The sequence below is a fragment of the Uloborus diversus genome, chromosome 3 (assembly GCF_026930045.1).
Source record: "Uloborus diversus isolate 005 chromosome 3, Udiv.v.3.1, whole genome shotgun sequence".
In the NCBI taxonomy this organism is placed as follows: domain Eukaryota; kingdom Metazoa; phylum Arthropoda; class Arachnida; order Araneae; family Uloboridae; genus Uloborus; species Uloborus diversus.
The window spans coordinates 100,668,375-100,696,336 of record NC_072733.1 but is presented as its reverse complement, the minus strand read 5'-3'; the positions used below and the strand labels follow the sequence as shown (position 1 = coordinate 100,696,336).

The 27,962-nt window shown below is 31.1% G+C and overlaps 1 protein-coding gene across 1 annotated transcript in view; it reads right to left on the bottom strand.

The window, feature by feature from the left end:
- LOC129218399 (E3 ubiquitin-protein ligase HUWE1-like) overlaps positions 1-27,962 on the bottom strand; it is a 736,974-nt gene that overhangs the window by 520,139 nt on the left and 188,873 nt on the right. Inside the window, exons 13-21 of the mRNA XM_054852650.1 lie at positions 27,516-27,577; positions 22,167-22,255; positions 21,974-22,054; positions 20,179-20,264; positions 19,984-20,085; positions 18,055-18,215; positions 13,391-13,455; positions 8,796-8,897; positions 4,981-5,061 (exon numbers count right to left, since the gene is read on the bottom strand). Of these exons, the coding sequence (XP_054708625.1) occupies positions 4,981-5,061; positions 8,796-8,897; positions 13,391-13,455; positions 18,055-18,215; positions 19,984-20,085; positions 20,179-20,264; positions 21,974-22,054; positions 22,167-22,255; positions 27,516-27,577 (829 nt within the window). The remainder of the gene's footprint in view (positions 1-4,980; positions 5,062-8,795; positions 8,898-13,390; positions 13,456-18,054; positions 18,216-19,983; positions 20,086-20,178; positions 20,265-21,973; positions 22,055-22,166; positions 22,256-27,515; positions 27,578-27,962) is intronic.

The window sequence follows — 27,962 nt, the reverse complement described above, 5'->3', positions numbered from 1 at the left end:
TGTAATGTATGTTGGAAATGGGGGAAAAAACTGTTCTTAAAAAAAAGCTTTTAATTAATCTAATGACATCGAAATTATACAGTATGTACGTACCAAATTGTGAATGAAAGTTATTTGATGCTGAACATCTTGGTCGAAGTAAATTGTTTGACAACTGCCCAAACAGTTTGACTAGCTTCACAGAGAAAAGGACAATAGTGGTCAGGAATCGTGATCAGATCAATAGTGATCAGTTAATTAGAAAGTCTGAGTTTGGATAGCTGGGGTTCTACTGTACATATACAAAGGGGTCATGATTTTGATAAATTCCCATGACAAATCTTTTTAGAATTTTGAAACACACACATAAAAATTAAATACTGGGAGTTGAATTAGTTCTTGCTGTTTTTTTTTTCCTGAAAATTGATGCTTCTTTCTAGAAAACCGTTACAAAACATGTTACTGAAAGAATTGTTCATCACTAGCCACTACTTTTCCTTTACTTTCTGGTAGCATTTGAATCCTACATTGGAAAATCAACACATCCTTTGAGACTATCCGAGAGTGGACCCAATTTTGGCATCTTCATAAGAATGTAATTGCTGCTCAAACAGGCCAGGAGATATTAAACAGAACAAGTGGTAGTTCGAAGTGAAATATCTGGATGGAGAAGGACTTTCGGAACTACTTTGATATACTCCCCAAATCGGAAATTTGGCGACTTTTTTCTCTCGCCAAGCAAAATACCTCTTTCATACCAAACCTACATTTCTTTCACACTGCAGCCTTCAACAATCCAACCTTCATCAAAAATCAATTAACATCTGCATATCCTGAGCCAAATGATGCACAATTAAACAATACCTGGCTTTCCAACTGTCGGCCTACCCGACGAAAATGAAGAACAACTATCAATTTTCCGACTCAAAATTCCCTGAAACTTTTCAACAACACTATATACAGTAGGCATATTGAAAGCTAAAAGATAAAAATAATTAATAGAAAATAAATATAATTGGAAAATACAACCAGATTTGCAGCAAAATACAGCAAGTCGGAAATAGTTTTGATCACTTCACAAAGAAATGGCGAATGAATGAAATGGCACTAAAACACACATGAAATCAAACAAAAGGTACAAAATACAAGAAAATACTAAATTTGACAACAGCAAAAACCTAAAAGCTGAAAAAACCTAAATTGGCAACACCAAAATAAGGAACAGCAACCCTAAAAGATCCGTAGGGAGTGCCAGATTTGGCGCGTAATTTTGGGGGGGGGGATATCAAAGTTATACCGGACTTTCTACTTAAGTGTTTCCAAGTAGGTTTCTACCGGCATTAACACATGGCTGAGGGTACTACCCTTGTAAAGGGTTTTTTCATGTTCGAAAGGTGGGGCTGAGTCAAAATCGAATCAAATTGCGGACAAAAGTGAAGAGTCTTGCTGATAATTTCGTGGAAAAGAGGAGTGTTAAAAATATTATGCGAAAGTTTAGCAAACACTTATTGGAAAGTATTGTAGACTCTAAAAAAACAAATAATAATAATAATAATAATAAGTGAAGGTTTTTTTTTTTTTAAAGAATTTTTGTTATATTCACCAATAACTCAAATTTACATTAGGGTCATTCCATGTCAAATCAACCAAAAAAAAAAAATTATTTTCAAATGTACCATCTCAGATTTTCATGAAAATTTCAGGGATTATACTATTTGACATTCTAAATTCAGATCTACTTTTTAAAAAAATTAATCTCTTTTGGTTAATGAGTTATTAATCTTTTAAATCTTAAAAAAAACACGTTTTTTTACTTATTTGTTGCGCTTAAAAATGCAACAATTTTAGTTGGATGGGGTCAATACAGTTGGTTAATAGCTCATTTTAAAGAGAATTGCATGAGCTTTTATTTGACATGCAACTTGCATATTTTTCTTGCATTTTTAATTTTATTTTAAATTTTTTAAATTTTAAATTTAAATTTTTTTCAAGTTAGTGTCCTTTAAAAATTTTGAAAAAAATATGTGTTTTTTAATATGTTTTAGTTGATTTATCCTAAAAATTTCAGAGTGGGGACATGATGGGATCAGCAGTTATAGCAAATAATGCAATGGTGCTTAGTATTTTTTTTTTAATTAAAAAAACAATAAATAATTAAAAAATGCTTTTTTAAATGCATAAAACTATTTTTAACAATTTAAATTTATTTCAAAATATACATGTTTTAGTTTTTTTACTAATATTATAAACATTTTGTAGTAAAACTATAAATAGTTAAAGTAAATAAAAAACCTTTAAATTTCAAAAAAATCTTAAATTTTGGTTCTCTTTTATTCCTTTGAAGTTCAGTAAACAGAACTAGCACAGAAACTTTGTGTTTATAAATTTCAAAATTACATCCTCAAAGTAGAATTTGATACATAAAAATACCTAGTGGCAGATAAGTCTTTCATCTCCTCAGTTTGGAAAGTAGCTTTTTACTCGCCTTTGAACTTTAAGATCCTGAGAGGTTATAAACCCTTCCAGTTTGTGTTGTAGGGTCAACTTTGGTTAGTATTTCCATTTTATTTACAACCAATACATCAGGAGGAATATGAGGGTACTTAAAGGATGGAGAAGGTCCATGAGGTTGTAAAAAACTTACTTTAACTTCCTCATTTTCAATTCCTAAAACAAAACCTAGCCACCATTCATTATTATATACACATGTTACAAAACCAACTATATCATTCAAGTCCAAATCATCAGCATCATCATGTTTGCTTACTATCTCTTCTTTTGTGTGGTGTGAAAAGGAGTAATATTTAACGAAAACTGTGCTTTTGTTTTTTGGTCTGTAATTGTGGAACTGTCGAGTTCCTTTTACTGTTATGGCTTCTTCAAACCTTGTTTTCAGAAATGCTAATTCTTTTTCGTAATCTTTTTCTGTTGAATATATGAAATCGATATTTTTAATATTGTCTTTAGACCATTCATATAATTGATGGGGGGACATCATGTCCCCACTCTGAAATTTTTAGGATAAATCAACTAAAACATATTAAAAAACATATTTTTTTCAAAATTTTTAAAGGACACTAACTTTAAAAAAATTAAATTTTAAATTTTAAAATTAAAAAAAATATTAAAAATTCAAGACAGATACGCAAGTTGCATGTCAAATTAAGCTCATGCAATTCTCTTTAAAATGAGCTGTTAACCAACTGTATTGACCACATAGAACTAAAATTGTAGCATATTTAAGCACAACAGATGAGTAAAAAAACGTGAGTTTTTACACATTTAAAAAATTAATCACTCATTAACCAAAAAAGATAGATTTTTTTTAAAAGTAGATCTGAATTTAGAATGTCAAACAGTATAATCCCTAAAAGTTTCATGAAAATCTGAGATAATTTTTTTTTACAAATTGATGGCTGAAGTTTTTTTTTTTACTTTAAATTAATATGCACATATATACACTGTTGCATCATGTTTCATGGGTCAATACTTGAACCCTTTAGAATGGCGCTTTTAGATAACCATATATATTTTTTTTTTTATAATGAATAAAAAAACTTGGATTAAATTTCTACTAATAATTTTTAAATAAATTTAAATTGAAAAACCCTCTTAAATTTGCCTGCTGACCACAGGCTGCGCCTAATATTTTAAATTTTCATGCCTAGTCAAAATTATGTGATTTTTATTAACATTAATATAGAAATTGACAGAAAGAAATTGCATAAAGCATTGCAATTATTTTTGGAAAATTAGTAAAGATGAGAAAAATCGTCTATTCGAAATGAAATGTGAACTACTTCAAAAGTCGAAAAAAAAAAAAAAGTGACGAAGGAATTGGTAGCATTAAAAATAATCATTATAAGCATTAATTGGATAAAACAGATTAATCTGCCGATTATCAACAGCTAAATAATTGGTAATCGGCCAATATGCTTATCAGTGCATCCCTACCTCAGAGTATAGCAAAATTGGCAGAGAATGTTAGGACTTACTTTACAAATTTTAGAACATAGCTTTCTGCAAAACTAGTAAGATTTCAAGAGAGTTGTATGAGTTTAATTTTTTAAATAATTCAAATCCCTTAATGTTTCTTAATTAATTGATTTAAATCATGATTAAAATAAAGCACATTTGCTTAAGGAACTCAAACTAATTAATTCAAACATTAGACCCAAAAAAAAAAACTGCATCAATGCCTAAAAAGACATTTGGACAAAACCCTTCCGAGAAATATTGGTCCTCTAGCAGCTTATTTTTAACCCAAAAAGGATTTTCTTAGAAAAAATTTGAATATAATAAAGGGCAGGAAGGGAAAATTCAGATATTCCGTAACTTCTATGAAACCCACATTTTTGTACTTTATGATACCACTGAAATCTGTAAAATACTTCACTATGTCGTGCAATTTAATTTCTGTGTCTTTTTCTTAAACATTAAGCCATTCCACAGAAAATATTCATTTTTCCCCTGCATGTGACGCCTCACATATTTCTTTAAAAATATTTGAAAATAGTCATGAACAATTTCTTTCTGATTAACAAATTACAAGCTTATGTGCGATTTTTTAAGCAAAAAATTATGTCATACCCTTTAAAATTATTAATTTTTATTGAAATATATGAACCGTCATGTGAGGGACAAAGGGTTCAAAGGGTTTACTTTTTCATGGAATAGCCCCATTATGTTCAATTCAGGACAGATGGGGATTTATCACATTGCACATATTGCAACAGTGAGGGGCCTCCAAGACATATGGGTCACAAAAAAGATCTGAAACTGCATATGAAAAAATGCTTAAGCTAGACAAGGGATCCCCTAAAAATGCATTGAGAGGGGCCCCCAAGGATGTAGGTCCATCACCAGTTCAGGAAGAAAATATGGCCAAATTTTCTGCGTGCAATTTGAAACTTACAAGCAAATGCTGTAAAAAAAGTTTACATAATATGAGTCTTAAACAAGTATCAAAACCTATCAATTACTAACAGAAAACATACATACCCAAGAGAAACAATGAAGGACCATAATACTCAGCATTACTTATAATGTGTTTTAATGATTGTGGAAGAGTTCCATCCATCACTAGAAGAAAAAATTAGAGCAATATAAATACATTGTTACAGTTTTAATACAATCATAGTTTGCTATATTTCAACACATACTTTGGAAGTAAATGCTATATGCGTGAAGGGGATGCGAAAATCAACAAATTGCAAAAATATTGCAGACTCATGTTTTGAATTTGTAAGGATCACCTTGATTAAGGCACTAAGTTATGAATTTCAGAAGGAATCCCAGGGGGAGAGGGAGGTTGATGAAGAAATAAGACTTCACAAACAGGCTTTCAAAAGGATTAACTAGAAATAAATCCTTGTATGTTAAAAATATACATTAATTGCTGCATTATCAAGAATCTACATGAGCAAAAAATGAACCTGATAATGTTTAAGTAAGGAAGGTGGAGGATTTTTAGTTATTGCATATCCAAAAACTTTGCTGATCTGACTAAGGGTTTTAGTTGTATCAAAAAGGGCGCTATTTCATTTATTACTTGCTAGTAGTACCAGCACAGCGATGCCCCTGCTAAGAAGTTAAAGGAAGTCCGTTAAGTAAAAAAATCCACGCCCCTCGCCCCCTTTCTGATGCGAAATTATCATTTTTCTTCAACTAAAATGCATAAATACCTTTTCAAAAGACCTATTAGAGTATCTTTGGAATTTAAAACTATTCACTAAAACACGTAACAATTTTAACAGTAACTTTAAAATTCAAAATAATCCTTCAACCACATAGTTCATGGCTTACAACGCCAAGCAACCATGCTACCGTCCGTAACCCTGCACTTTAGCGAGTGAAACGGTTTCTTCCCCTGCAATTTAAAGTGTTTCACAAAATAAACAATGCTGTAATAAAAATGTTGAAAAGAACAATCACAATTGAATAATATGACATCAAATTATTTACTTAGATAAGTAACAACTATAAGAACAAAAACATACATTGAAGAAATAAGGAAAACAAAACCCAATAGAAAAATCCAACAATCTGTTTGCTGATCACAACAGCGTAGCATGAGAATGGTTCCTCACAGCTATCGCCACTGTTGGCCAGCGCCCTCTCGATGAGTTAACTTTCCCCGCCATCTATCAGCTTAATCTAATATTGCTTTTCAGACTTTTTAGTACTGAAATAAATGTAGAAATGAACTATGTACATTGAAAAAAAGTTTATATTGAACTGAACAATTGTTCCTGACAAAATAACCTTTGTTTGTAGTATTTTGAGTCTACAAAACTTTTTTCAGCTTACAACTTTCTAATGATGAACTGTGTGAAAATGATGGATATGGACTATTTTGGTTTTTTATGTTAAGAATGCATGACTATTGAATTTCAAAAAATATCAAAATGCTTAATTGCAATATTTTAAAGATTAGGTACTTTTTTCCCATTTTCCACAGTGCTAAACTTGACCCGCTCAGTGATGCCCCTGCTAAGAATTTAAGAGAAGTCCGTTGAGTAAAAAAAATCCAGGATTCCTTTCATCCCTTCTGATGTGAAATGATCATTTTTCTTTTACTAAAATGCTTACACACATTTTCAAAAACCTATTTGAATCTCTTTAGAGTTTAAAACTATTCCTCAAAACAAATAAAAAGATTATAAAGACATTAGCTTTAAAACTCAAAATAATCCTTCAACTGCATAGTTCATCGATTAACGCGCCAAGCAACTATGCTACTGTAACCCTACCTTTTAGCGAGTGAAGTGGTTTTTTTTCTGGAATTTAAACGTTTCGTCAAAAAAACAATACTATAATAAAAGCGTTATAAAGAACTATCACAATTGAATAATACGACAAATGAAATTATTTACTTAGATAAGTAACTATCTTCAATTATAAGAACAAAAACAAATGTTGTAGACATACGGAAAATAAAACTCAAAAGAAAAATCCTACATAAATCAAATTATGTACCTGAATATTGAAAAAAAAAAGAATGCATTCAAAAATCAGTTCGCTGACCACAACAGTCCCACAATAGTATAGCTACCAACACTGTCCGCCAGCGCCTTCTCGAGTTAACTTACCCTGCCATCTATTAGGAATTCAAAGAACAAAACCAGGGGTCTGGCCAGAGGATATTTGGGTCCGTTAACGGACCCTTCACAAAAATCCGATCAACCAAAACGGACCTTTCACAAAATCCCGATCAAACAAAACGGACCTTTCACAAAATACTGATAAACAAGATCGGATCTTTCACGAAATGTTTATTGAAAGAGCAAATCTGAAAGCAAAATGAAGTATATTTCCATGTATAAAACCGATAATTTTTGGAACCTTTTTTGAAGTCAAATTAGAGGGATCAGCTTATACAAAATCTGCTAGTTCTGCAAAAAAAAAAAAAAATCTGCACTCTTGCAATGCTCCTGCAAGCGATAAATAATTGCTACTGCCAAATAAATATTATGCCTGTTAGTTTCTTGGAAAGAAATTAAGCTGACTGAAAATAAGTTTGTTTCTATATAATTTTGTTTGTTTTATCATGTTATTATTTTAAATACTGTTCAGAAATATTTCCAGTACAATTTAACATAATGCAGAATGGTAGATAAATATTGATACTTGAGAGAGCGATGTGCCCCCCCAGCCTTTCCCCCCCAATAACTAGAAAAACACTCCAGGATGATATTCTCGATGTAGAAGAGGAAAACACTCAACTTTAAGCTTAAATGATGCAGTTTGTGAAATCTCTAAATTCTAAAATTTTGGTTTAACAATTTTTTTTTATTTATTTATTTTTATTTTTATTTTTTTTTTTTTTTTTTGCGAAATTATTTGATTTTTCACAAAATTAATTCATTTTTCACAAAATTATTTCATTTTTCACAAAAAACGGACCCTGTGAAAAATTCTGGACAGACCCCTGAAAACTTACCCCGACATCTATTAGGAATTAATAGAAATAAAAAATTAATTAAACATTTAATTTGAAATTACAAATATTTTGGTCAATTTGATTTTTAAAAAATAGTCTATTGCCTTCCTTAATAAATAGACTATTCAACACAAAAGAATTTTTCAATTCAAACCAGTAGTTTCTGAGATTAGCTCGCTCAAAAAAACCTCTTCAGCTTTAGAAAATTAGTATATATATAAATATTCCTGTTTTCATAACATTTGTTCTTGCTGCTGCACTCCAATTAGTCATGGCATGATGTTATACAGCCAATAGCCTTCGTTCAATGAATGGATTATTCAACACAAAAAAAATTTTAATCGAATCAGTAGTTCCTGAGATTAGCACGTTCAAACAAACAAACTCTTCAGCTTCATATTATTTGTTAATTAATAAGAAAAATAAGACAATGATACGTATAAATACATTTTCTTTTACAATTTATTTTTAGCATCGTTAAGGATTTTCTCTGAAAAAAAACCCTCGAGATCCCTCAATATTGCAAACTTGTTTATGCGCTTTACGGCATTAGCCACCTACCTAAATCACCCTTACAGAATAGATAGAGAGAATATAAAAAATAGAGAATATAAAAGAGGGTATTGGTAACATGCGTCATCTCCATCACCCTATCTTCATCTGAAAAAGAAACCTTTTAAAAATAAAAAAAAGTCACTTCAGTGCTGGTAATATCAAAATCCTGATGCCCTATGTTAAAAATAAAAATGAAATAAATAAAAAAACTAAGGAGTTTTTAAGGAGTCTGTAGGCATCCAGCTTTTAGTTTGAAAAGTTTTTCTCTATTTTACCACAAAGATATAAGTACAAGGAAAGAAGATAAAATATTACTTACAATGTCTGATGCTATCAGAAAAAGCAGGATCCTGAATTGATTTTTTCAAAAAATTTAGCATTGATTTCAAAAGAGCTGCCCTTTGGGGAAAACATTGTAAACCTAAAATAAATACATTCATTTCATTAATAATGCAAGACATGTAACCAGTATACAGCAACATTAAATTATTTAACTAATCGATGATATCAACAGTTTAGAACAAAAGAATCAGATTAGTATTGAGTTATAGTAACCACATATACCTAAATCCTATAAACTTTGTTTTTACAGCAATCAGTATTTTTATTTAGAGCTAAAGCAACCAATGTCACTTGGAATGCTTGTCAAGGGACTGGAAAAAGTTATTGTTAAGTCAAGGATGTCGGTAAATCGAGGAGCATAGACATTCAATGCAATAAAATCTGGACAAGTGAAATGTATCATTAAATTGAGGAAATCGTAAAATCAGGTATTGTTAAATCGAAGTTATACTGTAATTATAAATTGTGTCTACATTCCATCTGTAGTGTGAAATAATCTCCGAAATGTTCAAAACTTGGATGGGCTGGAGCCTGAAAATTAGATAGAGCCAGAAAAAAATTCCGAAACTTTCAGACCAATTTTTGACATCTGTTATTATTGGGTTGCAAGGGCGGCTAGTTTAGCCGTACATTGGCTGCTCTAAAAGCACTAAATTTAGTTGTAAACATCCTATATAGTTAAAAAATGCTGATACATGCTTTACACCCCTGCAAATCTTTATAAAGACAGCCTCTGTTGGCTACCTGGGTCAGATAAAATAGCCGCTCATTTTATTCGAAAGAGTTCTGGTACTTCTTTTGTTGGCTCAGAGCCAGTGATTGGGATTTGAAAGCAACCTTTTAATTAAAACTACTGTTTTTGTTACTTCTAAAGAAAAACAATAGTGTAACTGATGTTACATAGTTTGGCAATGCTAAGGAGTTTAATTGGTGCGGCCCAAGGGCGCCCATATAGGGGGCAAGTGGGGGCTCAAGCGACTCCCCTTTGAAATTAGAACTTCCTTGCTTTTAGTACTTTTTTTCTTTGCAAAAATGTAAAAGCATTTCTTATCCAGCAATTTATGAATAAGTTATTAAAAATGTCAAATTTTAATAACTCTAATCTGTACTGAAAACAGTTTCTATCGGGAAAATATTCTGCTGAACTATGGGGAAAATATCCGAGCCCCCTCACCCCTTAAAATTTTTCATATGGACGCCCTTGGTGCTGCCCCAATAATTGAGACAAAGGATCTCTTAAGACTTGATAAAAATAGTTAGAGGACAATTAAACTTCTTAATGGCAAGGGTCAAAAATAAATGACACAGTTTTGACAAAATTTTAGGACATTTTTGTCACAATAAGTATCAAATACCAACAGATGCAGACACCACTATTTTGTACAGATACTTTGTCTTTATCAACTTTGTTAGAGATTGATCCTTACCCCGATAAAAAGTTGTATAGGGCTTTTGCCTCCCCCCACCCCTCCCCAAAGGAAAATAAGGAATGTTTCCTAAGTTCGTTTTCTCTGAAAATTTTTGTACATAGTGAATAGTCTTCTTTTTCTTTCTTTTCATAAGATCAAACGAAATCTGTCACTAACTGTCATGATCACCCTGTAATACAGATTTTACAAAACATTGTCACATACAGACGGAATACAAGCGTATATTTATAGGAATAAAACTTCACATAATTTCTGTTTTTAAAAAAATGCTTTAATATGTTTTTAAAAAAAGTCTAAAATTAAAAATTAATAAGTGGAACAACAGGGTTCATACTTAACTTTGAAAATTAAAAGTAAGGAGCTTTTAAGGAGTTTTGCAGGAGTTCATTTTACTTTTTTAAGGACTTATTTTTTACTTAATTTAAGTTAGACTTAAGCTACGTTAAATTAGTTACGTAAGACTAAAGTTTCTTGTTTAAAGATGCATTTTTTAAATTATGAGTAAAAAATAAATGATATTGATTAAAAATTAGTATTTTCTCAAAAACAAAACATGTACTAACAATTTCCTAACCAAAAAAAAAAAAAAAAGACTTTAAATAAAAAATAAAATAATTTCTAAAAAAAATAACTTTAATATGCCGACTGAAAGTAGTAGAGGCCAAAATAACTTCCAACTATCAAAATAATTGAAATATTTACAGGATACAAAGGACAAACTTCAAATACAACAATTTTCAGCGAAGCTAGTGTTTGATTTTGGCATTGAAACATAATGTTACTCATACGAGATTGAAGTACAGAAAATTCTAAAAATTAGGAATCCTTTTGAAAAAAAATTGTACAAATTATTTTAAACTTCGAAATTGATCAAAATTTTTAGACCATTGAGACTTTTGTGTTACTCAACGCTGATAAACATAGAAAACCAAATAATTTTAAGAATTTTTCTTCTAAGAAATATGATAGTTATAATTCTATGAAATAGCGGCACCACTGTTCAGCTATTAAGTTGCTCTTTCATTTATTGTATAAAATATGTTATGTTTATTCATATTTTGTAACTAATATGTACTAATTTTGAAAATAAAAAAAAATTGATTTGAATTACAAGAAGTCCGTTGGTTTTCTTTTAAATCCAAAAAATCAGACTTTGGAGAGATCAGAGCATGAATTTTGTTAAAAACTTCAATTTAATGATTAAAATAAAAATTCAAATGAACTTAATTTCTTTGCCTCTTCACAAAGCATAGTAAGCATCATAAATGCAAAAAATCTTATACTCATAGCGGATGCAAAAAGATTGTGATTTTCTAAGTGAACACGTTAAAAGTATAAAGAACGGCACATAAAAGAATTTAAGTAAATTATTTTAGAATTGAATTTTAGAGCTCTACAATAAACGTATTATTAATAACAATCGATGTAATTGAAGCAAAAATCAACCTAAACCTGTGATTTGTATTTTAACTTTTTGACTCTCATAAGGGACACAGAATTTGGCTTGAAAATTTTAATTTTGTGATTTTTATAGGAATAAAAAGAAATTTCATTTATTTGCCCTTCAAAAAAGCATAATAACATCAAAGATCAGAAAAATTCGATTCTCATATCAGATGCAAAGAGCTTGCTTTAATCAAAATGAGAGATGAAAAGTCTAAAAATGGCCAATAAAAGAATTTATTAATGCAAAAAAAAAAAACTTTAGAATGGTACTTTAACAAGTCTACAAGATGTTATATGATTAATAATTATCGACATAATCGTCAGAAATTTGATGCGGAGAAGAAAATCGGGTATTCTGTCGGTCCGTCTATCGGATTTCTGGTATCATCAGACAAAAAAATAGCGGAATTCCGGTAAAATTTGGTATCATGTAATCACTTGTATTGGATTGCTGATAGAAGAAACTCTTTAAGGTCATATAGAATAAAAAAATAAGGAGTTTGTAAGGAGATTATAGAGAAATTCAGGAGTTTTAAGGGCCCTTATTCTCTTTTCTTAAAAAGCAGGTGTTTGTAAGGAGCGTACGAACCCTGAACAAGTCATTTTTATAAGAATTCAAATAATTAAGTTTGTTAACGCAGATGGTCTTGAAATGGAGGAATGTTTTTTGTCCCCCCCCCCCCCCTTCCCCACCAAAAGGATTCGAGGGATTCTCTGAATTGAACAAATTTTTTTGTTGTTGCTTTCACTGTTTACATGTATTCACTGATTATACATACAATTAGTTTACATTTTATAATTTGTACATAGACTTATCTTTTTCACTTGATAAACATTTTTACAACTATCTTTTAGGTGTAAAAGTTTTAAATTCTTATACAAAATTTGATGGGAGAGACATTTTCTATTTTATAGTATGTATACAATGTAGCAACAGGTCGAAAATCTCAAATGCTGCACTTCGCACTTTTCTTATCACCATACTATATAGTGTAGTGTCTTATGATTGCCTTATTGCTTTCATTAAAAAAAAAAAAAAAAAAAACAAATCCTGGATAAAGTGGCTACTAAAAGGAGGTTTATAAGACAATAGAGCACTGGTTACTAACTAAAAATTTGAATCCTTTTATAAGACGAAATCACAGTACCAAATCCTAAATCATAGCGCCAAATCCACTACGCACATGCAGTTCTTGTCCGCCAAATGATTTCTAACACACACAAGTGCAGACAAAAAAAAACTTTAGGAATTTTAAAACAAAGTTGGAAATATTAGGAATTTTAGTACTTCTTAAAATATTTGGAATTCTCTAGGCCAGTTTTTAAGAAAAATTACGAATTTTAGGAAAATTAGGACAACTCCAACCCTTGTAACTGATGTTAATTATAGCACCTGGAAACCTCATCAAGTTATGGGTGTCAATAATGACCCTATCTATTGATGTTGCCTCGTTAATGAAGAAACTTACTTATTATGTGATTGTGAAGTGTTTCTGGCAATGAGTCTATCCTTGGAAGATTCATGACACACCCAATTAGGTGTTTGGAAATTTTGCTTCAGATAGTGGTCTCTTGTAAGGACTTAGGGGTTCAGTACAAGAGTTCTCTGCTTATAGTGATTGGTTCTGTATAGCCTGCCATTGTCTCGTTAGACGACAGCTAATTGGAGGGTAGCTTGCAATTCATTGAAACTTACCTTTTTTAAAACTGTTACTCTCCACATTTAATGCATCTTCACATTTTTCAACTTGTTCTGGTAGCCTAAGAAAAGAAGTACAATTCATGTGCATATTACTTTGAAATTGCATATTTATGAGAAACCATAGTGCATTATAATGGTCAACAGACTTTTCAATCCACAGGGATAAGAGTGGTCAGAGAGTAAAAATGAGGAAGTCTGAAATATTTTTGTAAAATCATGCCAAAAAGGGAAAAGCATATTATTCATTTCTCAACTATCAGTTAAAAAATAAAAATTTTGCAGGGGTGCCCACCTGGGGGGGGGGGGTCATGGCAAATGACTGATGCACTGAATTTTTTAGGAGTGTGTGTTTTGATGAGTATTTCTTTTTTAGGGTGACCATACTCTTGGGGGGCTTGCAAAATTTAGGGGGGGTGCCCTTGCTTATAGAGGTTCCTGTTTTTTGTATACATTATTGGAGTGGGAGACAACTTGCAGGAAAAGAACTTAAAATCTTTTTTTTGTCAAGATAATTAACTATGGATTTATTATTATTGCTTTTCATTTGTTACTATCATCCTATTTTGTACAAATTTGCTTTGTTGCTCCATTTCTTGCACGTTTGTTTATTTTTATAGATTTAAAATTTGAAGGAGAGGCAGCCATTTCTCACCCCTTAGTCCTCAAATAAAGGATTGGAGAGTCAGAGTTTAATCTTGGCTGTCTCACTCAATAATGTCAATTTCATATTCTTAAAGAAGATTATTTTTTTAGTTAAAAAGAATTTTAATTTAGTGTTGAAAATGAGAATGTAATTTTTAAAGAAAGGTCTGTAAGCTTATTGTAAAAAATAATAAGAGTGAAAATTTTAACTTTTCTTTATGTGGTAGAACATACTTTTCATGTCAGGAATGACTTTAAAAAACATAAAACGAGTAACCATACCAAGTTTCATTAAAATCTAAGCCTGGGTGTCCGACCACTTTTTTTTTAATTGATTTTGCATGGAATTAACCAACAACCAAAATAAATTTAAGAAATCAATAAAAATATTGAAATAATAAGTTAGCATATTTTAAAAAACCTTCCAATTTGCAGGATGCAAAAAGATGGAAATCTCTAACAAGGAATGCAATTTTCAGCAAAGAAGAGGCAGTTTCCTAAACATGAATTTTTGCCAGAAATTATGGAGGATGAAGATTCGAGGGTGTAGAATTAAAAATAAGAAAACAGAACAAAATTAAGAAAAACCTGAATTTTTTCAGCTTTTAGAAAAATAGAACAGCTGTGAGGCCTGAAAGAGGTGAACAAAAGAGAGAATTTTAAAAACCAAGAGAGAATTTTAAAAACCAACAGAGAAAGCCAGAAAAGTCTATCCCCTAAGTAGAATTTGAATGTTCTTTAATATGATGCATAAAATATATTTTTAACACTCACATGCAAGGATTCATTGAAATCATTGTTCAGCCGGTTTCCAGAATTAATGCATGAGCTAAAAATTAGCAGCAATAATTATTTAGCTTTAAAATAAAATTCGTAATATATTAGTATATTGCGAGTTACTATACCAATTATTTTTGAGAGCCTTTTTTTTTGGGGGGGGGGGGCGTTTGTTAATTTTTGCTTTCATTTTGAAACAATAACATTTAAATTCTTTCCACTTTTTCACAGCCTTATATAAAATATATATCAGACTTATATAAAATATATATATAGCCTATAAAATATTGAGGGTAATAACACTCAATATTTCAACATTTGCATGGATTGTCATCCACAATTGTCTGAAGAACTTCTTGATAGAAAACTATCTGCGGAATTTCCATGAATCTGGAGTTTAGAATTTCCTGCACTTTATGGATAGATGAGCTTCTACTGTATTTTAAAGTGGTACGCATAGCAAATAATTCTCTTTTTAGCTACCAAAAATCACTTTCAAAGTGATTGAGAAACTTTCTTTAAAATGGGAGGGGGGGAGCAATCTGTTTTTACAGCAAAAACAGTAGCACAATGGTAAGATAGATTTGCTTTGAACCATAATAAGGAGGGGGGTGCAGGTAGATTGGAAATTAGAGCAAGTATGGCACATAAATATGAGGAAAATAGCTTTTGTGCAACATGTAGCAATATGCAATTTTGAACAACCGTCACAGCCAGAGTGCAGGGGCAAATTTTTAGGAAGTTGAAGACTATTTTAGGCTATCTTGATGACTGGCAGGGAAGGGGGGGGGGCTTCTGATGTTCTCTTGTGTAAATGTTTTGGAATTGTAGTTTTAAAAACACCGCTTTTGTAGAGTTTTGCGAATGTTTGGGGAACGGAAAGGAGTTTCCAGGGTTCTCCCCATATTTTTTTTTTTAAGTAAAGTAATTACTAATAATAATAAAAAAAAGGAAGAAGCTTGGACTGTCTTTGGTAATGTAGGGATAAGGAAGTCTCTTCCTGGAAAAAAAATCTTAAACTGATGTCTAAAAGACGCAAATTAAAACAATAAAACTTAGAACCAGGGGTTTGGGGTTCACTCCCAGAAATTTTGCAAAGTTTAAAACGTTTTTTAAACCTTTTTCAAAACTTTATTTCAGTTTTTTCTTTTACTGACTTAAGAAGGAACAAAAGAGTCAAAGATTATCCTTTTTTTTTTTTCTATGTTGGAGTCTTAAAAATGCAGTGTTATGCTATCTAAGGGGATTCTTTTCCTGATTTTTTCCCCTAAAACTGGAGTCTTTATAATGGAATTTAGATCATCTTTGAATTTAAAGAAAGGAAGGAGCGCGCTCAGATATTTTCTCCAGGAAAATTTTTAAAATTGAAGTTTTAAAACTGAAGATTGGAAAGGAATTCCCAGACTTTCTCAAAATTTCAATGATTTGTTACTTTCTCTGACCTTTTGGAGTTGTTTTCATTTTCCCTGACAAGTTTTTCCAGTGCACACACACAAGGCTGTTATTAATTATTTAAATTCTTGATATTTATTAACCAAAAGAAAAGGAACATATGCTCAGATTTCCTTCTTTCATGAAAGCATAATTATATTAGCTCATTAATACAAATGTGATGCCCAGCAACAGGCTAGGCAGGTCCTAGTCAGTTTATTAGTCCTCAATGAAGATCAATAGTCCTCTTTAAGCTATTCACCACCTGTGCTGTTTATCGCATAAAAACAAAACTTTCTCTAATTTTTTTTTTTTTTTTTTTTTGAATGTAAGGTAACAAAAAAATATTTGCATACTTTTTTATTTTTAAATGTTTATCACAGCAAACTCCCAATTATCCACAAGTGGCTTATCTGCAAACTTTCACACTTTAAGAATATTTTTTTCCTGCAGAGATTAACTGTAAATAGACAGCACACATTTTTACTAAACTAGTGCAAATACAATCAAATCTTGATAACTCAAAGCTTATAACTTGAATATTCCTTTATCTTGAAGCCTTCATAGGGTCCTAAACTCTTGAGACAGTTGTAGAAACTTCTCATAACTCGAACTAAAAATAACTCAAAATTTTCTCTGGTCCCTTGGGACTTCTTATCGAGAGTTGGCTATATTATTTTAGACATCCCAATTGCTTTCTTCCACCTTTCTTTTAAGAACATCAAACCTTTCAAGGTCACCAAAACCTGACTAGTTAAACCTTGTTTCTAAATTTACACTACTCACTGCTTTGGATTTTCACTACTTACTGGCAGGGATGAGAAAGGAAAGAGAGCAAAAAGAATGAAATCACCCCAAAAAAATATCGTAAAATCATGCGGAAAAGAGATGACATTCAAAAGTGCATCAAAATAACCCCTAGAAGCCATGATATTAAAAAATTCCAACAAAAAGTGGCACCAGTTTCAAAAGGTACTACTCCCCCTCCCCCCCCATATTAATTTTGAAATAATTAGGCAGCAATTAATACATGGCATATATTGTTCTAAAAGCATAGTATCGTTACAAATTCTGTAAATAGTAATTTTTTTTATGATTCATTTCTTGTAATCTGGCTAAATTAGACATTTATTCCATTATCTTTCATCTAAAATTGTCTTAGTAACATAACCTGTAAATAGTTTCATGTAATGAATATACAACCCCCTTACATTCAAGTATATGGTCCTTCCATTTCTGAAAGATTAGATTTGTAAATGGAATAAAAAAGAAAATACGAGAAATGTGTAGAATGTAATCCAAACTTTTCAATGGAATATTGTTGAAACCTTTCAAGGATTTATAAATAGCCTTTACAGCAGGCATAAAGAGCTAGTCTCATTTTCGTTGTTGCTCTGGAAAGGGTGTATTAGTCTTTGCGCTGTGTTTTTGCATACTTTGATATAAATACGTGTGCGACCGTTGAGTTTACGGTGTTAATTGATATTTTCCTAATTGCTATGGTTAATTTAGCAGTTGTTAACTACATTTCTTGTACATAGTTATAAATAAATCTCCAGTGTTTTTCTCAACAACTGTGTCCTCATTTAAAGAAAGTTTGAAGTTGCAAGCTTGTTCATTTCTACATCACTTTAAATTTTCAAAGATAGGCAGCAATTTTTATACCACCCTATTCTGCAAATAATTGGGAGTCTACTGTATTTATGACAAAAAACTCAGATAGCAAAAGTTGGATAGTTATTGATAAGAAAATGAGGTACTTTAATAAGTTTTTTTTTAATTATTTCATGCAAACAATTTATTTTCACCTGTTATCGGGAGACATTGAATCAATTTCCATAGCAACTTCATTATCTGTATTTGCAGGCGAATTAGAAGGAGCAGAAACATCACTTGGTGCAGATACAGGCAAATTTAATACTGGATTTATAACAAATGGTTGATCTTGCCGGCAGACATTTACTTCTGTCTATTCAACAAAGATAAAGTATTAACTGATTGAGAAAACAGTGAGTTTTTGCATTTTGCAGTATACAAATTGCTCTTCCAAAGTACTATAAACATTTTTTTTCTTAACACCTTAGAGCATAAAAAAAAAAGTTGAATCAAAAATGAAATGGTACAAAAGCATTTAATAAGCCTCATAACATCACCTACCGTTTAAAGCTAAAAGTCTAATCAGTAAGTATTAATTGGTTCACTATTATATTAAGGTGGACCAAATGAAAGCGGAACAGCAGCCATAAAAGAAAAAGTTATTTATTTTGAAGTGCAACTATCAATTTTACAAAAACAACTATCCCACAGTAGTGACAGGTAGTTAAACTCTTACTTGTTGAGTTTGGTGCTGCACCAGCTTGCTCAGTGTATGAGTAACTGTAAGTGGCTGGACACGGTGGTGGAGCAAAACCACTCCACAGAACAACAGGCCTGGGGATTTGTCTTTGTTACGGCGTTTAACATTTCCCGGCTTTGAAGTACTGATTAGAATTATTTATTTGACCATGGGATAGGAATTAAAAGCGAAAATTGGGCCTTAAATATTGAAAAGAATAATAAGTCAGCCTGATTTTGCATTTACTTGATGCCATCCTTAACTTTGGCCATCGAGAGTTAGGATATTTCCATCATTGGCTAACGGTTGGCCCCTGCAATTAGCTTTCAGGTAAGTAATCACCAAGATTCAGTGACCACTGTCTAAGAATATGTACTCATCAAGATATTGCACAGATGCTGCAAGGACAATCCCATGTGCATATCTTTTAAGTTTTAATTAACGCTGACCCCTCAATCATGATCATCAACTAGTCATATAAATCAGGAGTTAATTTTTTGGCAAAAGGGTCATAGTTGAGAATTTCTCGAGACTCACAGACTAATACTATTCCCCCCCCCTCAATAGAGATATCATATCATACAAAAAAAAAAAAAAAAACATTCATTACCTGTTGGAAACATTTTGTTTCACCTCATTGATCCCTTATTGATTTAATAATATTCTCCAACATCTTTTTCTTTGCAGGAGAGAGCCAAGAGAGATAGGGGACAGTGCTGCATTCCTGCCGAAATAAAATGTGAAAAATTATTTCCAATTTATCCAGTAGATGTAGCAGCTTTACTCTTGCTGCTACATTTACTAAACAAGCTAAGAGAAAAGCTTTTTCACATTTAGTTTTGGAATAAATGCAGCACAGTCCCCATTCCTCCCAACTCTCTAATACTAATCTAACTTTTTCTATTGGGATTTTATTTTCCTTAATTTCTACAGAAGGAAAGGGCAAAAAATTATGAATTTTTAAATGCAAGATGAAGAGCAATATTCAACTGTAACAGAACTCTATCTAATAAATACAATCAATTGTATCAACCAGAAACTTCCTTTGTCTCACCAAGAAGTAAATTTCACGCTACTGGTAGAGATTAGATAGAATTGGATTGAATCAAACACAGTTGAGTTAAATATGACCATGAGATAGAGCACAGTAACTGAATTACACGATGGTACTGACATTTTAACGATACATAATGCATGTATCCTAATATACGCAAAAAAAAAACTCATGTATTGTAAATACATAAGAAATTCTCAGTGTAATAAAACAAACTTAGTAACCATGACTTTGTGGATTTATTGAGCTAAAAGGCTGTCCGCTGCCATGAACCCGATTTCATGGGCTTGCAGTGGACACCCCATACATAAAATTACTATGAAATGCATATTTTGGTAATATACATACTTCTAACCGTTGTATGAAACTTGCAAGGCCTCCATGAGTTTGAAAAGCTTGCATATCCAAGTTCGTAATTAAATCTATGACACGTACAGCTCTAGTAACAAACTATTTCAAAGAAAGAAATTTAAAAAAAGTATGAGTATAGAAAAAAAAAATACCTGAATTGCAAGGGGAATATTGATTGACTTTAATATTTACCGTGATATGTTCCGTTTCAGTGCTGTACCAGTTGATTACTTTCAGCAAAGATTCCATCATACCACATGATACTAAAGCTTCACCTCCTATAATAGAAAACATATTAACAATTTATTTTAATAAATCTGCTTTTTTCCAGTAAAACAAGTTTGTTCTGAGTTAAACGAGTATACTTTCCTTCATGTAACATTAATTTCTTAAAATCAACATCTTAGAAGAAAATAGTTGGTATTTGGCAGCGCATGTCGGCACATTTGGAGCATGTTTAGGACCACTTGATTAATGAGTAGCAGTACATGTGCCATTTACAGCAGTAGCAATGCAATGGTGCAGTGAATGAGTATATTCTCAATGGTGGTTCTTAAGATTACTACCTAGCAGTAATTTGGTTCCCACTTGGCTGCATGATCCTACTTGGTCAGAAAAACTTCAAAATATAAAGAGCACTGAGCAGGATTTTTCTCACATTCCTATCAGAAAATCGTTGGGCAGCTGAATGTTTATGAGCTAAATTGTTGTGCCCAACCTTTTTCAGTGAAGGCCCATGCAGGAGCACTGGTGCGAGGTTGCATGCAGGCCCATCATTTGAATGTGTCAGGAGGAGCAACTGCCTCGGAAAAAGTAGAATAGGTAAAGTTGCAAACAGTGCAGAAACAACTAAGCCTTAACTCAGAGACAAGATTCTACCATTAGCAGGATATTATATAAATATCAATAAAAAAGGAGTTGACAAAAAAAGTAATCATGATACCAAAAATTACAAACATTATACAACTAAAAACTCTGTGAAATGCAATGAAATCAAAGTTATCCATTGGCTGGCTGAGACTGAATTTAATCAAATAATTGTGATTAATTGGTTTCATTGTTGAAATTCTCAATATTGTTTGCAAATGTTCATCTATTTATTTGCTCCAATTTTAATGCATCCTGTTCACAAATTAATGTGCTTATGAACATTGAAACACACTTGCTTGCATTTTCCTTAATATTGGTAAATCTTGATAAGGATTTGTATAACTCCAAAAGCCTTAATCCTCAGAATCTTTATTTGCATATAACAGAGGTCTGTCTGCATGTCAACAAGCTCCAACTGTATACTTTCAGGAGCTTCAACAACATAACTCTAAATGGTTCTCAAAATAGTTTTTTTTTTTTTTTTTAAATAAAAAAATATCTATTTGCCAAGTGGCGAGTACAAAAAATAAGTAAGAGGCGATTGAAAAAAAAAACTTATTTAGTTTTAAAAATATGCTTGTAATCTTGCTCAATATGATTTGTATTGTGTACGATTTGCAAAATAATATTAAAAAAAAACATTGTAACCCCAAAACCAATGCTAAACAATTGCTGAAAGGGGGGGGGGCACCTGTTGCCCCGGGTCTGAAGGGGGACCAATATTTTTAAAACTAGGCATGAAATACAGGGATAAACAATATAGAGGGGGCTTGAAAAGACATTTGTGACAGGCCCCAAAATTTCTGTGCATGCCCCTGATTATGCTTGACAAAAGGCATCAAACACATAACGTGGAAAATATTTTCAAATAGTTGCAATGGTTCTGGAGATTACCTCAAACATATAAACATACAAAAATCAGATCTCTCTCTCTCTCTTTACAATATTAATATAGATGTATGCATTGTAAACCGGCAAATTTTTTGTATGATTTAAATTATATTTACCAAAAATTTAACTCACAGTCAAGACAATCAGGCATCAAATGGGTTCTGATATGCAAACAATGTTCTTATAACAATAACTTAATTGTAACATAAAACACATAAAAGCTCACCATTCTCATAACTAGCCAGATGATACAAAAATGAAAATAAGGCAGTTGCAAAAGGCAGTGGAAAAGGATCTGATCCAGGCTCTGGAAAAGAGTATTTACTTCTTAGAGTACACAATGTGACTGAAATTAGCAATTAACATTTTCAATTGGATTTTTGTTTAGATTATAAAATTCAAAATGAATTTCAACATACCCGTTAATGCTTGTATGCAGCTCCTGACTAAAACAGGTAAAAATCCATGGTATGATGCTGCACCTGTTGCATCAATTATTGCATTTAGTCTGCAAATAAAGTAAAAGAAAATCCACATCAAAAGTTGTAAAAAGGAAAGCTGCATCAAAATATCTCGCATTTTGAAAAGTGAAACCTTCCTAATTTTAAACAGGTTGGTCATTTTTTCAAAAATTCACAACCAAACTGGCAGCCTGAAAACACTGTCCACCAAAACAGATATAAGCAGAGGCACAAAATTCTAAATTTCTTTCACTATCACCATAAATATTATGCAAAAAAGATACTGAGCAGCAAAGATTTTTAAATATCTTAGGGTTTGTACTTATATGAAGAAATAAAAAATCATGACTTTTAAACCAACAAATGAAATACTAGTGAAAAGGAAATTAAAAGTAGAGTTAGTTTCATAACATATAATAGAACTTAAAATATTACAACCTGAAAATGTTCGCTGAAAGACTAATGTTTTGCAGTTTAAAAACCAACAGTTTAAATTCAATGATGCAAGATATCAGAAGATTTCTAGATACAAGATACAAACTTATGTCTGTATAATTTCAGAACTGGGGGAGCGACCGGGGAGAGATTGATTCAGACCTTTTTTTTTCTTCTGATGCTCTTCCAACATCCCACAGACTCAGGAAGCATAGCTGTCAACCTCAAAAGGTGGTGAGATTTTAACAAAAATCAAGGTATTTTTTAAACCAAAAATAGTTTAATTCTTTTCTGCACAAAGTGCACAAAATTGCAAGTGTTAAATGCACTAACTTACTAGATGTAGACATGCCATCATAAACTTTTTTTCGTCAACTTATCATTTAACCATGTAATTTAAAACAAAATAAAAAAATAATTTGGCAAATTTTTCTTTCTTTCAAAGAAAGTTATGGCTTCTTTTGATAAGTTTCAAAATTAGTTACCTGTTTCATGGATTACTTCTGTAGCATAATTAAACACAAATGAAGTAGTCAAAAAGTAATTTTATTCACTTTATAACAATGTGCTTTACAAATAGAATAATTTTCCAATTAGAAAACTAATACAACAAGCTTAGTACAACACAGTAATACATTTAAATGAAGTAGCTATAAATTATGCCCTTTTCCAAAATGTAGGTTCAAGCTTCTGTTCATAGACGGTTGATGTAATTTTCATATTATATGTATCATAAGATTTAAGTGCTTTTGCAACAATTGCATTCCTTCAGACAATTTTGGGCTGAAAGTGTCGCAAATTTCAAACTTGCAATTTTTTCTTCTTTTCCCTTTCGCATTTAAAAAATAAAAAAATAGTACAGTAAAACCTTTAAAGTACCCTTGTAAGTTGACCACCTGTCAAAGTAGACTGCTATTTTCAGGCACAGAATTGGATCTTAGCATAAAATTCAACCTCTATAAGTTGACCACCTGCTAAAGTTGACCACTAAAGTAGTGCACCGCAGGTGGTCATACACAGGTTTCACTGTACCAAATGTATTTACTGCTCCTTAAGTTTTAACATCATAGCGAACCTCAGAATAAAGTTTGTACATTGGATGTGATTTAACTGGGCAAAATTATTTTATTTTGAAAACAAATTGAAAAAATTTAGGAGTTCATTTGTTTCAAAATTGTTCTCAAACAAAAAAAAAAGTATTGATATTTTAAATAAAATCAAGTTTAAAAAGTAAAATAGCATTGAACTAAAAAAAGAAAACATACAAATTTCAAGTAGGTATAGATTGAAATAACATTCAACTTTTAAAGTAATTAAAATGCACTCAACTCTCAATAACTTGAATATTCTTTATCTTGAAATGCTGGGTGGAAAGGATGTGGGAACATTCTACAGTTCAAATGTTTTAACAACCCCTTGGGACTTCGGACTTATTGAGTATTGAAACTTAGTACAAAAACGAATTTTAAAGTTGAAGAGTCATATTACATGCAGGGCAAATTTTTTGAAATATTTTCCGCACAGAACTCAAAATGGACAATCGATTGAACTATGTGAAAATCTGACATTTTCCCCATTTTATTCAAGCTAAAAACTAAATAAATAAATACTGATGCATTCTAAAGCAATCTTTTATTGAATGTCCGTTAATTAAAGCCAGTTCAAGTATAAGGGACTATGCGAAAATTGCTAAAAATGCTGAATACCAGATTCACGAATTTTTTTGGATAGTATTATGGAATCTAAAGATTGTTTAACGAAAGACTATCAAGTGCAAAAGCTTAAACAGGGGGTTCATACCCTTTTGGAAGAAAAAATTCAAGCACTTCTCAAGGCAAAAAAAATTTTTTTAAAGGCAATATCATAAATTTGTACTGAAAATATTGTATGTAGATTTCATTTAATACAAACACATATAAATAATTGGTAATAATATAAAAAAGTAAAGAAAATCAAAATTTCTTTTTATACAACAAGAGACTCTTTGATAAACAAAAAAAAAAAAGATCTACTGCATCGAAAGTTTTTCTGCAAATGTCTGAAAAGTTGGGTCATAAACAGGAGCAGGTCCCATGAGGTTTAATTTTGCAATCTTGACATTCAAAGTAGTATATTTTACAGAATATGCAAGTTAATATATATATATATATATATATAAAAAAAACTTTCATGAATGATTTTAACTTTTATGGGAAGAAACCAAAATACCTAAATTCAATGGAATAATTAGAGAGGAGATTTTAAAGTCAATCCCCCTCCTCCCCCCCCCCTGGTTTCAACATTTATTTTCAATATAAATAGTGGTTTATACACATATAAGGGTGGTTGGGATCAAAAACACCACAAAGAAGATAAATTAAAATCAAAATTTCTAATTTTAATAAATATATATGTAATTAAGTTCAATGCTGGCATGATTCCCATAAAATAAATTCATTATTTTTTACTAAAATGAACATAAAATATGCTAATATAAGATAGCATATATGAAAATAACATCTGATAAGCCAAAATATTTAAATATTTGCAAGATGCAAAAAGATTGAAATTTCAAACACGAGAAGCAATTTTCCGCTAAGTCTGAGTAAGTTCAACGTTGGCTAGTAAGAAAAAAAAACGCAAAATTACGTTCAGACATGCATTTTGCTCTTTATTTTCTTTCTTTTTTAAACATAATCGAATACTGAGATCAATTGACTTTATTTCATTTTTTATTAATTTACTTGCTTGTTGTGTCGAGGGGGGTTGGAAAATGTTTTAATTTTTAAGCTTTCAAACTATTCTTCCAATTAATATTTTTTAATATTTTTAAGTTTATAAGCATTTCTGAACTGTCTTCTACATATTTTGAGGAACATTACTATGTATTATATTAATTTAAGTTTCATAAACAACCGGCAAATAGCATTTTTAAGCCATCCAGAAAATTGGGAAATTCAGTTATCCAGGATAGTTGTAGGCCCGAATTATTGGTTCTTTTCTGCACAAGGTGTAGTTGGCAACTGCAAAAAACCATAAATTAAAAAAAATAACATAATTAATATTCCCTTTCAGGGGGTTATTATTATTTTTGCTGGCAAGAAATATGCATCTTGTGTTGGATAGTGCCAAGAGAAAAAAAAAAAGAGCTGTTTTACCTATTCTTGACAACAAATAAGGCCAACTGGCTACTTTTTCGTAATTTGGCAGACCTGAGTGAGTTGGAAATTAGAAAGCTTCGGCCAATGATACTCGAACTGAGACTTTTAATATTTTTTTTATATTTTCATTTCTTTACATCCAACTGCATTTTTACATTTTAGTCACATTTAGTCTAATATAGTAGCTTTTTTTTTTTTTACAAAATAGCCATCTGTGTCTAAATTCAAGGGACAATAGTCATAATAGTTTGCAATCCTTCAAAATAGTCTCAATAGTCTTTTTTTTAGTAGCCAGGGGGAACCCTGAAAATGGTTAAAATTGGTCCAGTACTTTTGGAGCCTATTTGATTCAAACAAACACATAAAAAAAAGTCCCTCTTTATAATATTAATATAGATAAATAGCTCATTTCTGCAATATCTCTAAACTGGAAGGGACAAAAAGCAACATGGAATGAAAAATTAAGAAATCCGAACGTTTAAAAAAAAAGTCAGTTGCTTTAATTTACCAAACTTTATTTTGTGGAAAAAATTGAAGGGGAATCTCACAAAACATGAATTTTGACAAGTTAAGTTATCAGCAAGTGGGGGTAGAACTCTAATCTTGTCAAATTGCATGATAAAGTAACGCATAGAATGACACTGTAGTGATAAGACCAACACTTTGGCTCAAATATCAAAACGTTAGGTTTTTTACTTTATATATAAAATATTGGGGTAAAAAATAAGCACATTTTAAGGGCTTTCTAACACTTTAAAAATGGAGATAAAAAATTAAAGACTTTCCTAAGGAAAGGGGGGATTCGGGGTTCCTGCAGAAGTGCAGGAACCCTGAATCTGTCAGTCATAGTCATATGTAATTTCTTTTATGCCTCTCTTGGTTGTATGTTGATTTTCAAACAAACCAACTAAACATATATAAAAATTAATGCAATTCAACTTTCCTTTAACTATTACAATCAACGTTATGTATGGCATGCACCAATGCTAAACTTTTCCACTCAAAACTTAGTATTTAAAAGTAGCCTTATACTAAATATTGATTTTAATGCATGAACATTTTGCATACAATTGAAAAGGTTTAAATTAAAGGGAGGAAAATTAATAATTATATTGCAACTGTTAGTTATAACGGTGAATTTAGCTCAAGTTAGATTTATTTACAAGATATGGAAAGAAATATACTACAGAAATTAAATATATTATCCATAAGCTGCATTATTTAGTAGTATTTTTATTCTAACAAAGTGATTTGCCAAAAGGCAGCTAACACTACCTATATTTTTATATTATTTATTCATCCTCAAACTTGATTGGTCTAAAATAAAATAAAGTCTCACTCACAGCTGTTTTTTTAAACAGTCACTTAAGCTAATGTATGAGTGAAAGATTGCTGTACTTATATGATACTCTAATAAAAGTAATGACCAGCAAAAGACGGGCCCAGTTAATGGATTCTAGTCACTTTATCAGTCCTCAGTGGATATCTAGAGCCCTCTTACAGCTAACAATCCCTTTGCACATTACAGCTTCTTGTGGTAAGTTGTTTTAAGTGCCAACAGCCTTACTGAAGCATAAGTTTTGCTCACTTCCACATTAACAGATATATGTTATACACTTTCCCCGTAAGTCTCTTAACTACCTATGGAGCCATTTGTACAATTCACATTAAGGACTCTACAATGGGAATGAAATGGAAGTTGCAGAAAATTGCATAAAAAGATATTACATACTTTGGATTCCGATCTAAATGAATAATAGAAGTCAAAGTTCTCAATGCAGCAGCTTTAATTTCCTGTCAATCAAAAAGAAGGAATATGAATTCAGATCAGTTACCTTGAATAAATACACAATTATAACTCTTTTGAACAAAGAGCATCATGACACTGTTATATCGGAAATTAAAAATAAGGTTAAGTATCTTTTAAATAACAATGCATATTTCTGAGAAAAATAAAAATTCATTTCAAATACAATTTGCTAGGAAAATTAAAATCTTAAGGGTAAAACCAATGTCGTCTAAATTCATAGCAATTTAAATTTAGCCAGAACTTACTTAAGTAACATAGTTACCAACTTAGAACACATTCCAATGAGAAAAAACCTTATGCATTTTATAATATCCAAGAATCAAGTCAACGCACTTGATAACAACCTCCTACTACTGCAACAGTTATGTT